Raw genomic sequence first — 13008 nt, 5'->3', positions numbered from 1 at the left:
CATGGATCTACTTGATAAACATTTTCCAATATTTTCTACTCAATATCATCTAGGAGTCTTACTTACAGTTCTTATAACTATAAGATAGTCAATTTATTGTACTTTCTGGTTTCATTCGGTTGTTCTCTTTGATGAGACACCAACTTCAGATGTACTCTCAGTTTTGGTCTCATAGGACATCATGGCCCCTTAGAGACGTTAATATATCATTTCATTTAGCTTTTCTTACACAGACATTGTATCAGATCCACCAATTGTTGTAACCTTTTTGGTCTCATAGGTCATTTTGGCCTTTTGAAGACGTTAATATATCATTTCATTTCATTCATTTCTCTCTCCCTCTCTCTCTCACACCCTATAAGGGTTTCTATTTACCTTCCATTTCCAGTTTCATTTTCTAAGTGCCAGTAGTATCATCTTTATTTTTCATTTTTTGGGTTTTTTATCCAGACATTGTATCAGATCCACCATGATGTAACTTTTGGTCTCATAGGTCATTATGGCCTTTTGAAGACGTTAATATAACATTTCATTTCATTTCATTTCTCCCTCTCTCTCTCTCTCTCTCTCTATTCTTGAGCAGGAGTTGAGTAGATGGGCAGAGAGAGAGGGCATACGTGCATCAGGGCAAGCAGGGTTCAAGAGAGGTTTCTCCACTCTTGACCATATCTTGACACTCAGAGCTATTATTGAGGAGGGCAGATCATATGGCAGGAGGATTTATTGTTGCTTTGTGGATTTCCGCAAAGCTTTTGACACAGTACCGAGAGCCAGACTAATGCACAGACTACAGGAGATGGGAGTGCCCACAGAGCTGATTTGGGGAATCATGGCTTTATACAGGACAGTTGTGGGGCAGGTACGTACTACTCATGGTATATCTGAGATGGTTCACTCCACTATTGGGGTGAAACAGGGCTGCCCCCTTTCTCCCACCTTATTTGGGATGTATGTGGATGAGGTTTCGGACTATGTAGAGCGGGAGGGTGACAGAGGAGCACAGCTAGCAGGGACATGGATTCTGCTGTTATTGTATGTTGATGATATTGTGTTGATCTCAGATTCTCCAGAGGGGATGCAACGTCATTTGGATGCATTGCACACGTTTGCACAGGACAGTGGATTGTGTGTTAACCTTGGTAAAACCAAGGTCATGGTGTTTAACACCACAGCACAATGGGTTAGGAGGTCAGCACCCACCTTTACATATGGTTAGGAGACAGTGGTGTATACAGATGCATATACTTACCTTGGTGTGGTTTTTAGTGGCCCACTATTTTCCTTGAGGAGAGCAGCGGAGACCAGATTGACGAGAGCTTATGCAACATTGGGAAGACTAGAGAGGATGTGTTCGCGGTTCAGTTTTAGGAACCTCGAACAAAGCTCTGGCTGTTTGACACCTTGGTCACTTCAGCCATGCTGTATGGAGTGGAGATATGGGAACCCTCAGTGGATCTCCCACACAGATAGTGGATGGTCAGATTGCATTCCGGAAAAGAAGTGCATTTTCCTGCTATGGCGAGCTTCGACGACGAGAGAGACCAAGAACCATGGGACCAGAGTGCACCAGGCAGCCCAGCTAGGGCACCAGGCTTGAGTGTCACAGACATGTTCCAGCAGATGATGCGAGCAATCGCAGAACAGACAGCCAAGTTGGATGAGCAAAAGGTGCAAATCTTGGCTCTGGAGGAGCGTACCCGCTCTTCAGCGTCGCGTTTTCCATCTCCTCCTCCCTCTCCTTCCGTATCCCAGATACCGATCCTCGACTCAAGAACCCTCTCACGGGGTCACAGCCGCAGCCAAGCTCTTTGCTTGAGTTGCAGATGCGTGCATTGGAGATCCAACAACGAGAAGACGAAGCCATGCGACGCGTGGAACGCGCACGTTACCTCAGAGCTTTGGACGCTAGATTGACACCGGCGACACCCTCGAATCATTTTCCCGAGAAAATGAACTTTAGTAAGTATAATGGTAAACTCGATCCCACAACTCTTTATTCATGGTTACATCAATTTGAAGCTTACTTTGCCGCAGTTAGGAAAACAGATACTGACATAGTGATCTTAGCCAATTGGTACTTGGAAGGTGAGGCCATTCCTTGGTGGACTCAGTGGGCTCATGCCCACACCAGAGCAGGTATGGCAGCTTATGTGTGGGACGAGTTTGTCCGCGACCTTAAGTAGCGGTTTCTACCGCCCCACTACCTTGAGTGACTCGAAGACGAGTTCAGGGGAGCGCGTCAGAACGCGCAACCAGCCCTTCAGTTTGCCTATAGAATTTCGACTTTATGTCTACAATTAGGCTTATCTGATACGGACAAGAAAGGGCAGTTTTTGTATGGCCTGGACACGGAAATCCAATGGGAGGTGCGTATGTTTAGGCCAGCCACCTTTGAAGACGCACTCTCACTTGCGCAGAGTGCAGAAATGAAACATAATGGTGGCAAGCCCAAGACTTCCCAGCCAGCTTCTCCCAGGGCTAACACCTCGGGGGATAAAAGCCAGAACCAGACGGGGTCTTCCCCAGGACAGAGCCCGGGAGCCTCTGGCTCCAAGAACTCGAACAATGCGTCAAAGCTTACTCCAGACCAGAAAGCGGAGGCAGGCAAGACAGGTGGCAAGATGAGTGCTGAGAAGCTTTCTTACTACAAGGAGGGTAGATGTTTCTTTTGTCATACAAAAGGAGACACTTCTCAAGAATGTCCGAAGAAGCCTCCAAAGCCCGCCGCCGCCGCCTCCACATCTTCCGTGGGTGGTGAGCTCAGCTCCCACACAGACCCCAACGGCTACCCCTAGTTCTTCAAACCCCGGTGCTTCACTTGGAGCAATTATTAGCCGGGAGCTCAAAGATAAGCAGAAGGGCGCCCATGACCAGGAGTATGAGCGCAACGAATTGCTCAAGTCCTTTGGCTACATAGGTGGCCAGAGAGTCATTGTCTTGTTTGATAGTGGCAGCACGGAGGATGTGGTCACGGAACAGGCCGCTAGGTATACCCGTTTCGATCTGACTTCGGTGGACAAACAGGTTGAGGGTTTTAGCACAGGCATGACAACGAGCGTCAAGTATGAAGCTCCAGGTGCTAAGTTAGTTATTCAAGGCATAGAGAGTGTGCAGGATTTTATGGTTGCCCCTCTTATAGGAGCAGACATAATTTTGAGTATTCAGTGGTTTCACAAGTTTCTCCCTGATGTCAAGTGGGACAAGCACACGTTCCAGATCAATCGGAATGTGTCAAACGCCCAGTGACCATTAAGTGTGAGCCAAGAATTCCGAACTTTCCGCTCATAAGCCACTTACACGCTAAGCGAGCAGTCGGGAAAGGCGCACAATGTGCAATGATTTACATCCAGACAGCCCAGACGGTGGCCAGTGCTTCCGAGAAGTACTCGGTTCTCCATGAAAAGTTCCAAAAGATTTTTATTCGGGACAGCCTCCCTCCCCAGCTCCCCCCGTCCAGACCGGAGGACCACAAAATAGACCTCCTCCCAGGCTCGGAACCCCCGAGCAAGTTTCCATATCGCCTTTCCAAGGCAATGGAATCGGAGTTGGACCACCAACTCCAAGAATTGTTGCAATCTGGTTTCATCCGCCCCAGCGTGTTGCCATTTGTAGCACCGATCTTATTTGTGAACAAGAAGAAAGATGGGTCTTCCCGTTTGTGTGTCGATTATCGTGCACTCAACAAGCTGACTATCAAGAGCAGATTCCCGATGCCTCGAATTGACTATATTCTCGAGAGGCTGAATGGAGCAAAGGTGTTCTCGAAACTTGATTTAAAGAGTGGGTACCACCAGGCGCGGATTGTGAAGGGGGGCATCCCCAAGACAGCCTTCCGTACGGAACGGGCCCACTATGAATTTGTGGTCATGCCATTTGGCTTGACGAACGCCCCAGCTACATTTAACCGCATGATGATGCGTATTTTCCGGGATTTGATTGGAAAGTGTGTGTTCATATTTTTGGACGACATACTGGTATTTTCAGCTACGGTTGAGCAGCATGACGTTGATGTGGAGAAAGTCCTTAAGTTGCTGAAAAGCAACGAGCTCTACGTCAATGAAAAGAAGTCGGAATTTTATCTGTTCCAGAAGCATTACTTGGGATATATAATTAGTGTTGAAGGCATTCGACTTGATCCGGCCAAAGTGACCGAGATTGTCAACAAGGAAGTACCTCAGACAGCCTATGACATTAGATCATTTGTGGGTATATGCCAAGCATATTCCACCCACATCGACAAGTTTTCTGACCTCTCGACAGACCTCACCGATCTGCTAAAGGGAGTGAAAACAAGAAGGCAAAAGATTTGAATGACTCCACGAGCGTTGGAGGCATTCCAAAACCTCAAGGTGGCTTTATCAGAAGCACCTTGTTTACCACTTGCCTCGTGGAACGAACCATTTCAGGTGATCACTGATGCGAGTAACATCGCAATTGGAGGTGTATTGCAACAGAATGGTCATCCAGTAGCTTACATGTCTCGTAAGTTACTACCCGCCGAGAAGAACTACTCAATCTATGATCGTGAACTCCTAGCAGTTATACAGGCCTTGAAACATTGGAAACATTTTCTGTATGGCCGTGACTTCGAAGTTTGCACTGACCATCAAGCATTACGCTGGATTCAGACAATGCCAAGTGCACAGTGGAGTGATCGACAACACCGCTGGAGTCAGATATTCCAGCAATTCGGTGGTATGATTGAGTACTTTCCAAGAAAGGCAATCCAGTGGCCGATACTTTGAGCAGGAAGGGACAAGTGTCTACGATTCAGACCACTAGACTTGATCTTGTTGGTACAGGACTAGAGGACATGAAGCACATGTAGGCGGATTCCGAGGAATTCGGTACACAGTGGGAACAGGCATTGGATGCCACAGGACCATGCCATTTTCTGATACGTGATGGTTGGCTTTTCTACAAAGGCCGATTATGTGTCATGAAGCAGCTCTTCTCCATGACGCCATTACAGGTGGTCATAGGGGCATGAATTCGACTCTGGAGAAATTGGAACGGCAATACTATTGGCCAAAGATGAGACGGGATGTGTTCACATATGTACAACGCTGTGACATTTGTCAAAAGGTGAAAGCTCCTCGTGGAAAGAAGATAGGGTTGTTACAACCCTTGCCAATTCTTGAGGGTCCTTTCCAAGACATTTCCATGGACTTTGTCACAAATCTGCCTCCCAGTCCAAGTAAGCGTAATACACAGTGCTTAACTATTGTTGATAGGTTTAGCAAATTTGTTATGCTTATTCCTTGCAAGGCTGATGTGACCAGGATGTTGTCCAGTTGTTCATTCGGCATTGGTACCCGATTGGCGGGATTCCTAGGACCATAGTGTCAGACCGAGATGCCAAGTTTACCAGTCATTTTTGAAGGGCCTTGTTTGATAATTTTGGTACTAAGTTTAATTTTTCCAGTGCATTCCACCCACAGACGGATGGCCAAACAGAGATATACAACCAGTTGGCCTTTGATGTGCTAAAGTGTATGGCCCCGATCTCCCTGTGGTGGCGTGGCCGTGGGCGAGGGCCCTGGGGTCCGGGGCATCGAGCTCTGCATAACTCAATGGCTTTGTCGAGTGTCACACCTCTCGGCCGAGCTCCTACATGAAGGGAGAGAATTAGAGTTAGGGTTTCATGTGGGAGACATACACAGAGAAGAAGGGGGAGAGAGAGAGAGAGAGAGAGAGAGAGAGAGAGAGAGAGATGTGGGGATAAGTCTACTCAAGGTATGAGTGCGCTCTGATACCAGTTGAAGGGAGAGAATTAGAGTTAGGGTTTCATGTGGGAGACATACACAGAGAAGAAGGGAGAGAGAGAGAGAGAGAGAGAGAGAGAGATGTGGGGATAAGTCTACTCAAGGTATGAGTGTGTGACTCCCCTATCACACATGTATATTTGCTCTAGTACACATAGTGCACTTAGTACATTAAAAGTACTAAGTGTACTATGTACTATAAAACTTATGGGCTAGTACACACTATAAGGGTGGGCATAATGCCTTTACCCCAACACTACACTAGCCTGTGGTTTGGGTATGAGAGAGAGAGAGAGAGAGAGAGAGAGAGAGAGAGATAAATTAACGTCTACAAGAGGCCAAAGTCGGCCTATGAGACAAAAAATAATAATACAACTGTGTTCTTCCAGTCATCGGAAGAAAAGAAAAAGAAAGAAAAGGAAAAGAAAGAAAAGAAAAAGTGTGCATGTGTCTGGATACAACTGTGAATCATCATGGATCGGTGGCGATGTATGATATCTTATATCCCTCTTATGGCACTGGATGGAGTTAGACAGAGATCTGCATAGCATGCTTGTACTACCCCTTCAGCATATAGAGATGCATCTTGCCTTAGCACTCCATCCACATCCCCACCCCCCTTTATATTGTTTGTTTATGGGTCAGCATTTGGAAGACCTTTCAAGCCGTTGTTGACCAGGACTTCGTCTTCAGTACCGGAGGCGAACTGAGTGATGGAGTCTTACCAGGAGATTTTAGAGTCAGTAAAGGACAGACTGGCTAAAGCGCAAGAGACCTACACTCGACAGGCCAATAAAGACCGAAGGGATATGAAGTTTTCGGAAGGGGATTGGGTTTATCTTCGGATTATGTAGCAAAGATTGAAGCAGGTGGGCAAGCGATGCCCAAAGTTGTCTTTCAGGAGCTTCAGACCTTTTCCCATCAGGAAAAAGATTAATGAGGTGTCTATTCAGTTAAAGCTACCTCTGAGTTGGACTATGCACGATGTATTTCATGTCAATTGGTTAAAGCCATATGCAGGTCCAACCCCTTCAGAGGTCAAAGACGAAGCGGAACCAGACATTGTTGATGAAGCAAAAGTTATGGTTCCAGAACAGATCCTTCTGCACTGTTTCAAGCATGACTCAAGCCGAAGACTACGACAGTTCCTCACAAAGTTTCAGGACCGGGGAACCCATGAAGCGGTATGGCTCGATAAAGAGTTTTCGAAGACTATCCGGCGTTATTGATGCATTATTTGGAGGCTATGCAACTTCCGTCAAGTTAAGCAGAAGGAGATGTCACGTGCATCCCCCACTTGGATGCCACGTAGACATTTCTATACAGAAGGTGCAGGACCTGGGATGGTGAACTGGTCCCATGTGAGCCCAGTCCGGGACGAGTCAGCCAGGGATCCATCTCAGTCGTCCGAGGTCAGGTGTGCATTGTCCTGCACAGGAGTCTAAAGGTCAGGTGTGCACTATCCTGCACATGAAACACTGCCAGTCCGCGCTGTGAGTCTCCCTCTAGAATGATGACAGTGATTCTGTGTATCTGGTATGGTACCGGATGCCAGATCACTGAGTAGTTAGTGTTTAGAACAAGGGGCCAGCCCATAGGGCTACCCCGGATTTTAGTGTGGGCATGGGAATGGTGTAGAACCACCCCCATGAGAACCAGGAAGGCCCAAGCTGAACCCACCAGCCATGGAGGGGCTGTAGGACAGCCCTAGGGCAAGAATAAGGCAGATTCTAGGAGTTTACAGCCTCTTCATGGCTGTAGGGCAAGTATGGGGCAGCCCATACAGGCTGCCCAGCCCTTGGAATGTGAGCAAAGGCTCTGCCCAGCACGCTGGAAGCAAGCGCATCACCTCCTAGCCAGTTTGGAATAATGCGTAGAATTTTAGGTGATTTATTTTAGCATTTATTGCTGAATTTGCACAAGTCGTGGGACATTTGTGCTGGCCGCCTGGTTCTATGCTGGCCGACTGCTGTAGTTGGGCTAGTATAAAAGGGAGAGCCCATGTTCCCATTCAATCATCTCATTATTCACCAAGAGCTCAAGCAAATCAAGGGCTAGACAAGCCAAGGGAGTTGCCAAGCAAAGGGGTGGAGAACTAAAGGTCAAGGGCAGGGATTTCCCAACCAAGAAAGGTCAAAAATTCTGTATTTTCTTTTCAGATTCACATCATTCTAATAAAGCAAATACACCATCCGTGGTGGGGGCCCTACAGAGGGTAATTGGGACCCAATACTATGTCCTCTCCATCTCTCTCTCTCTCTCCATCTCCCTAGTTGCTGCTTCCGAATGCTCCCTACTGATGTATTGTAGGGCTAGATACTTACCTTCAGTCCTTTCTTTTCTTTTCCAGATAGTGTATCAGATGTCACATGGTTGTAACTTTGGTCTCATAGCTTTTGAAGATGTTAATATAACATTTCATCTCATCTCATCTCATCTCTCTCTCTCTCTCTCTCTCTCTCTCTCTCTCTCTCTCTCTCTCTCTCTCTCTCTCTATATATATATATATATATATATATATATTTTCTGCACTTCTCCTTTCAGTTTGTGCCTTAATATCCGTCGCGAAAAGAGTGCTGATTTTTGAGTATTGAAGTTACCGATTCTTCTTCAAAGCTTCCGCATATGTTACATACGGACAAGATTTCACAGATCAATTGCAGATCCTAACTTGTATCTCTTTCGGGAACGCGGTTTGGTCACATTGATTATCCTTTATGTGGATGATCTCATTCTCACTGGCGGTCATGTGGAGCACATAGCAATGACGAAGGCTGCCTTGTCAAAGGATTTTGAGATGACTGACTTACACTTACTTCACTTCTTCTTGGGATTGGAGATTTGGCAGACCCCGATGAGGTTCTTTGTTTATCAGCAACGGTATGTTCATGAGTTGCTGGAGACCTTTGGGATGGAAAACTGCAAGCCTATTACTTCACCGATGGACCCGAACACCAAACTTACAATGAATAATCCTTGTGAGCAGGTTGATGCCTCTGTATCGGAAGCTTGTTGGTTCATTGATTTGGTTGTTGAACACCAGATTGGACTTGAGCTTTCCCGTGGGGCTATTGAGCTCATTCATGCAGACGCCTTTGAAGGCTCATTGGGACGCAGGATTGCGGATTTTTCGGTATTTGCAGGGTACGAAGGATCTTGGACTCTTCTATGACACTAGAGGGGGAACGATGGATGGAGTTCGATTCCAAGGTTGGAGTAACTCAGATTGGGGAGGAGATCCAGACACGAGGAGATCTACATCAAGCTACGGATGTACCCTTGGCTCGAGAGCTATTTCATGGAGCAGCAAGAGGCAGCCAACTAGTGCCTTGTCGTCTACAGAGGCAGAGTACTAGGCTGCTTGTGTTGTTTGCGAGGTTGTGTGGCTGCAGTGGTTGCTTGGCGAGATTGGGTTTCCACAAAAGGAACCCACGGTCAACCAATGCGATAACCACAGTTGTATAGCTATTGCTCGGAACCCGGTCTTCCATGCTCGGACCATGCACATAGAGATACAATATTACTTTGTTCGTGAGAAGATTTTGACTAGTGACATCTTGCTTGTTTATTGTTCAAAGGAGGACAATGCGGCAGACCTCTTCACGAAGTCTCTACCTCAGGGTATGCTCCAGCAACACTCCAGCTCACTGGGGTTGGTTCCACATCCAGGAGCTGAGAAGGGGTGTCAGTAGTCATCTCCTGTCTGTACAATGAGGGCCTTTCTTATGGGTCTGCATACTCAAAGAGAAAAGACAAGCTCTTCTTCATGATACCCATGACTCCCTTGTTGGGGATCATCGCGGTATCATTAGAACCTTGAGGAAGTTAGAGCGAATCTTTAATTGGCCAAAAATACGAAGCCAATATGTCCAAATATGTTAAATTTGTCAAAAAAGTGAAGGTTCCACTCGAAGTAGGCCATGTTGCTACAGCCTTTGTCTATTCCCGAGGAACCTTTTCAAGACATTGGTATGGATTTCATAGGTCCTCTTCTTGCCCGCTACAAGAACTCGGAATACATGGTATTTGATCGTTGTGGACCAGGTCAGCAAATTTTGCATGCTCATTCTGTGCAAACAGACAACCACAGCTAAAGATATTGCTCACTTATTCATTCGTCTTTGGTACCTAGTTTGTTAAGGACAGTTACTTCATAGACATCCAAAATTTACTTCTCATTTTCAGAGAGCATCGTTTGATAACTTTGAGACTAAATTGTAGTTGTCAATGCTTTTCATCCACAGATAGATGGCCAATCAACCTTTGACGTTCTCAAATCATACTACCGTGCCAAGCAATAAAAGTATCTTCTGTTGATATAGGCAATCCTCAATGATACTCATTCATCTAGCATTTTAGCACAACTGCAGCATTTGGTTGTCGTTTCTCGTCATTTCTTACGAGGATGGTATCGCCATCATTGGAGGCCCACAAGACCACAGAGACATTCTCAAAGATCATTGAGTCAATGAAGGAGCACCTACCCAAAGCTCAGGAAGCATACACAAGGCAAGCCAACAAGTCTTGCAGAGATGTCAACTACAAGGAGGGAGATTAGGTATATCTCCAAATCATGAAGCAATGGTTAAAGCAAGTGGGAGAGCGTTGTCCCAAGCTCTCTTTCCGAAGCTTCGGCCCGTTCCCTATTGTAAAGAAGCTTAGTGATGTCTCCATGAAGTTGAAATTGCCAGACAATTAGACTATGCATGATGTCTTCCACGTCTCATGGTTAAAGCCATGTGGAACCATCCTTACAAGAGGTTCTGAATGAGCAACAGCATGTGATCAACGAATCAGAAGTCATCGAGCAGATTCTCCTCCATAAGTGGAAGCATAGTTCCGATCGAAGAATCGGACAATTCTACACAAAGTTCAAGGACCGAGGTCCGAGCCACTCACGAAGCAATTTGGCTGTTCCAAGAGTACCCCGGTCCCCAATTATTGGCAGACTACTTGGAGGCCATGAAACTACCGCCAAGCTAAGGAGGAGGGAATGTCACATGCACCATGCATTGAGGTGTAATGTGACACACTGGCTCATCAACAGTATTATACTTGTATAGAAATTAAGTACCTTTTCTAGGAATATTTGTCATATGCCATGACCCATTGTGAGCCTAGTTTGAGACATGTCAAGATTTAAGTGGATTGCTTCAAGCTCACTACATAAAGGTATAGAGAAGGTCTTGCTATGCATTACACGGTCTAGCCAGTTGCATGTTACATTTAACCACCTATCACCATTGAATTCAGCTACCACCCACAAAAGGTGTCTAGAGTGCAGCAAATCTGAGTTTTCAGATATCATGGTGGGCTAGAGTTACCCGTGGTTGGTACAATGGTGTCTTCTTCCCCTTCAATGAACAGCTTCTTGATTCTTGAGCTTCTGCGTAGTTCAACCTTGTCCTTCTTCTGCATCCATCTATTTCCTGGACTCATATTTGATGGCTTGTCCTCCATGCACTCTTGCTTCTTCTCCTGAACCTGTAAGTAACCCTACACACAATGATGACTATAGCCAGATAATAAACTGTGCTACAAACAAAACAAATAAAGGATATACAACCAAAGAAAAAAAAAGTCACACAATGATAACAGACAGAGGAGAACCAAACTGTGACAAAGTCAATGATGCCTAATCCGCCTTGTATGGACTGGCAAACACAAATTACTGCACTTTCTGTCTTTTCACCATGAAGAACCTGGCCTGTGGTCTCACACTGGGGAGGCTGTACCTCTTTTAAACTAGCAACCTCAACATGAAGTTCCTTACAGACAGTCAGGGGAGGCTGTACCCCTTTTGCATTCACAGACACCGAATGAGGCCATTCACATTGGGGAGTTTGCACTCCTTTTGAACCAGCAGAAACAAATTGATGTTCCTCACAGGAAGTCTTGCATTGGCCATGGTGTTCCTGCTGCTGATTATTGTGAGTTTCAACAAAACCTTCTTTAGAATCCTGCAATTTGGCATCTCCAGCAGCATGCTCCCGGTTTCTCTGTTCCAGGCAAGGACCCTTGTTAAGCACAGAAGTATATCCAAGATTCTGCAATGTGGCATCCCCAGCATGCTCCTGACAATTGCTAAGTTCTGGAACCTGTTTGAACACAGAGATCTCTGCACAACCCCCATCCATAATTTCTGACTTCTGTAGTTGAGATTGCTTAATTATTTTGATCATTCCTGAGTTCTCCTGCGCAGAACTCAATTCTGCTACCTTGTCGATAATTCAATGTCCATCTTTGATTCCTGGATTATGCTCCTTGTTGATCTGTTCTGAGTGCTTCCTGTTGAAGTTCAATTGAGGTGAAGGCCTTCCATCTTCACATAGGCTGGTAGAAAGCACAGAGGTACTGCAAAAGGATGGGTTTCTTCTCTTGCTTCAACAATATCATCCCCACTTAAACCCTTATCCTTTGTGTTCGTTATTACGCCATGGCTAAAGCTCTGTACAGATGGAATTTCCCTTTCAAGAGGACGTGAGAGCAATTTCAAGATGCTTACCTGTATGGTTAGGGTTACGGGCTCTGCTGCGAAAGCTCCATTTTTCCTGCCGATTGTGCCTGCGGATCGTCCGTTTTTTTGCTTCTGAGGAGGCTTGGGAATGTCTTCTGTTTTGGAAATCGTGGAGTCTTCTGTTTGGGCCTGGTCATGGGCCCGCACATTGTCTGCTACGCATCGCTTGCCCAAAAATGCAGAGATGTTTTTGCAGTGCGACATGGAACCATCTCACTCAAGTTCGGGTGCGGGTGAAGAGAAGTCTGCCATGTGCAGAACACATCCTCCTTGGACAGATCTAAAGCACTTGGTTGGGAAAGACGTATCCCGGAGCCTTGGCGCCAAAAGTTGAAAAGCGGTAGAAAAATATATTTAATATAATAATTTTTTTGGCCTGATGTTACAAATAAATTGGTGGGATTTATGAACGCGCGTTGGGGCGTGCTTGTATACATATGTATGTGGGTATGCAATTGTGCTACTTCGTGCATATGTATGCATCTATGCATGTGTGTGCGCGCAAGCGTGTGTGAGTGTGTATGTGTGTATGTGTGTTGTATATGCTTGTTTGTATTTGTGTGCACGTGTATGCATGTGTGCATCTGTCTGTGTGTGACTTTCTCCCATAGACGCATATATGTGTGTCACATACACATACACACACGTGTGTGTGACTCTCTCCCATAGACACATATGTGTGTGTGTCTCTCTCTCTCTCTCACATACACAAAGACACGCATCCCC

The 13008-nt window shown here is 45.9% G+C and overlaps 1 protein-coding gene across 3 annotated transcripts in view; it reads right to left on the bottom strand.

Moving 5' to 3' along the window:
- The window catches only part of LOC147627990 (uncharacterized), a 40575-nt gene extending 27988 nt beyond the window's left edge, over nt 1-12587 (bottom strand). For 2 of the 3 annotated variants that reach the window (XM_086814960.1, XM_086814961.1), the window contains exons 1-3: nt 12271-12407; nt 11501-12119; nt 11090-11249 (exon numbers count right to left, since the gene is read on the bottom strand). In XM_086814960.1, coding sequence (XP_086671086.1) covers nt 11090-11249; nt 11501-11947 — 607 coding nt within the window. In that variant the 5' untranslated portion in view covers nt 11948-12119; nt 12271-12407. Of the gene's footprint in view, nt 1-11089; nt 11250-11500; nt 12120-12270 lie in introns of all 3 variants that reach the window. The other variant, XM_086814962.1, reaches the window with a different exon arrangement.
- Between the last annotated feature and the right edge of the window lie 421 nt (nt 12588-13008).

This window comes from Cibotium barometz, chromosome 20 (genome assembly GCF_041138505.1).
Source record: "Cibotium barometz isolate CiBa-2024 chromosome 20, ASM4113850v1, whole genome shotgun sequence".
NCBI lineage: Eukaryota > Viridiplantae > Streptophyta > Polypodiopsida > Cyatheales > Cibotiaceae > Cibotium > Cibotium barometz.
Note: the sequence above shows the minus strand (reverse complement) of the source record. Positions and strands in the feature narration are given on the sequence as shown.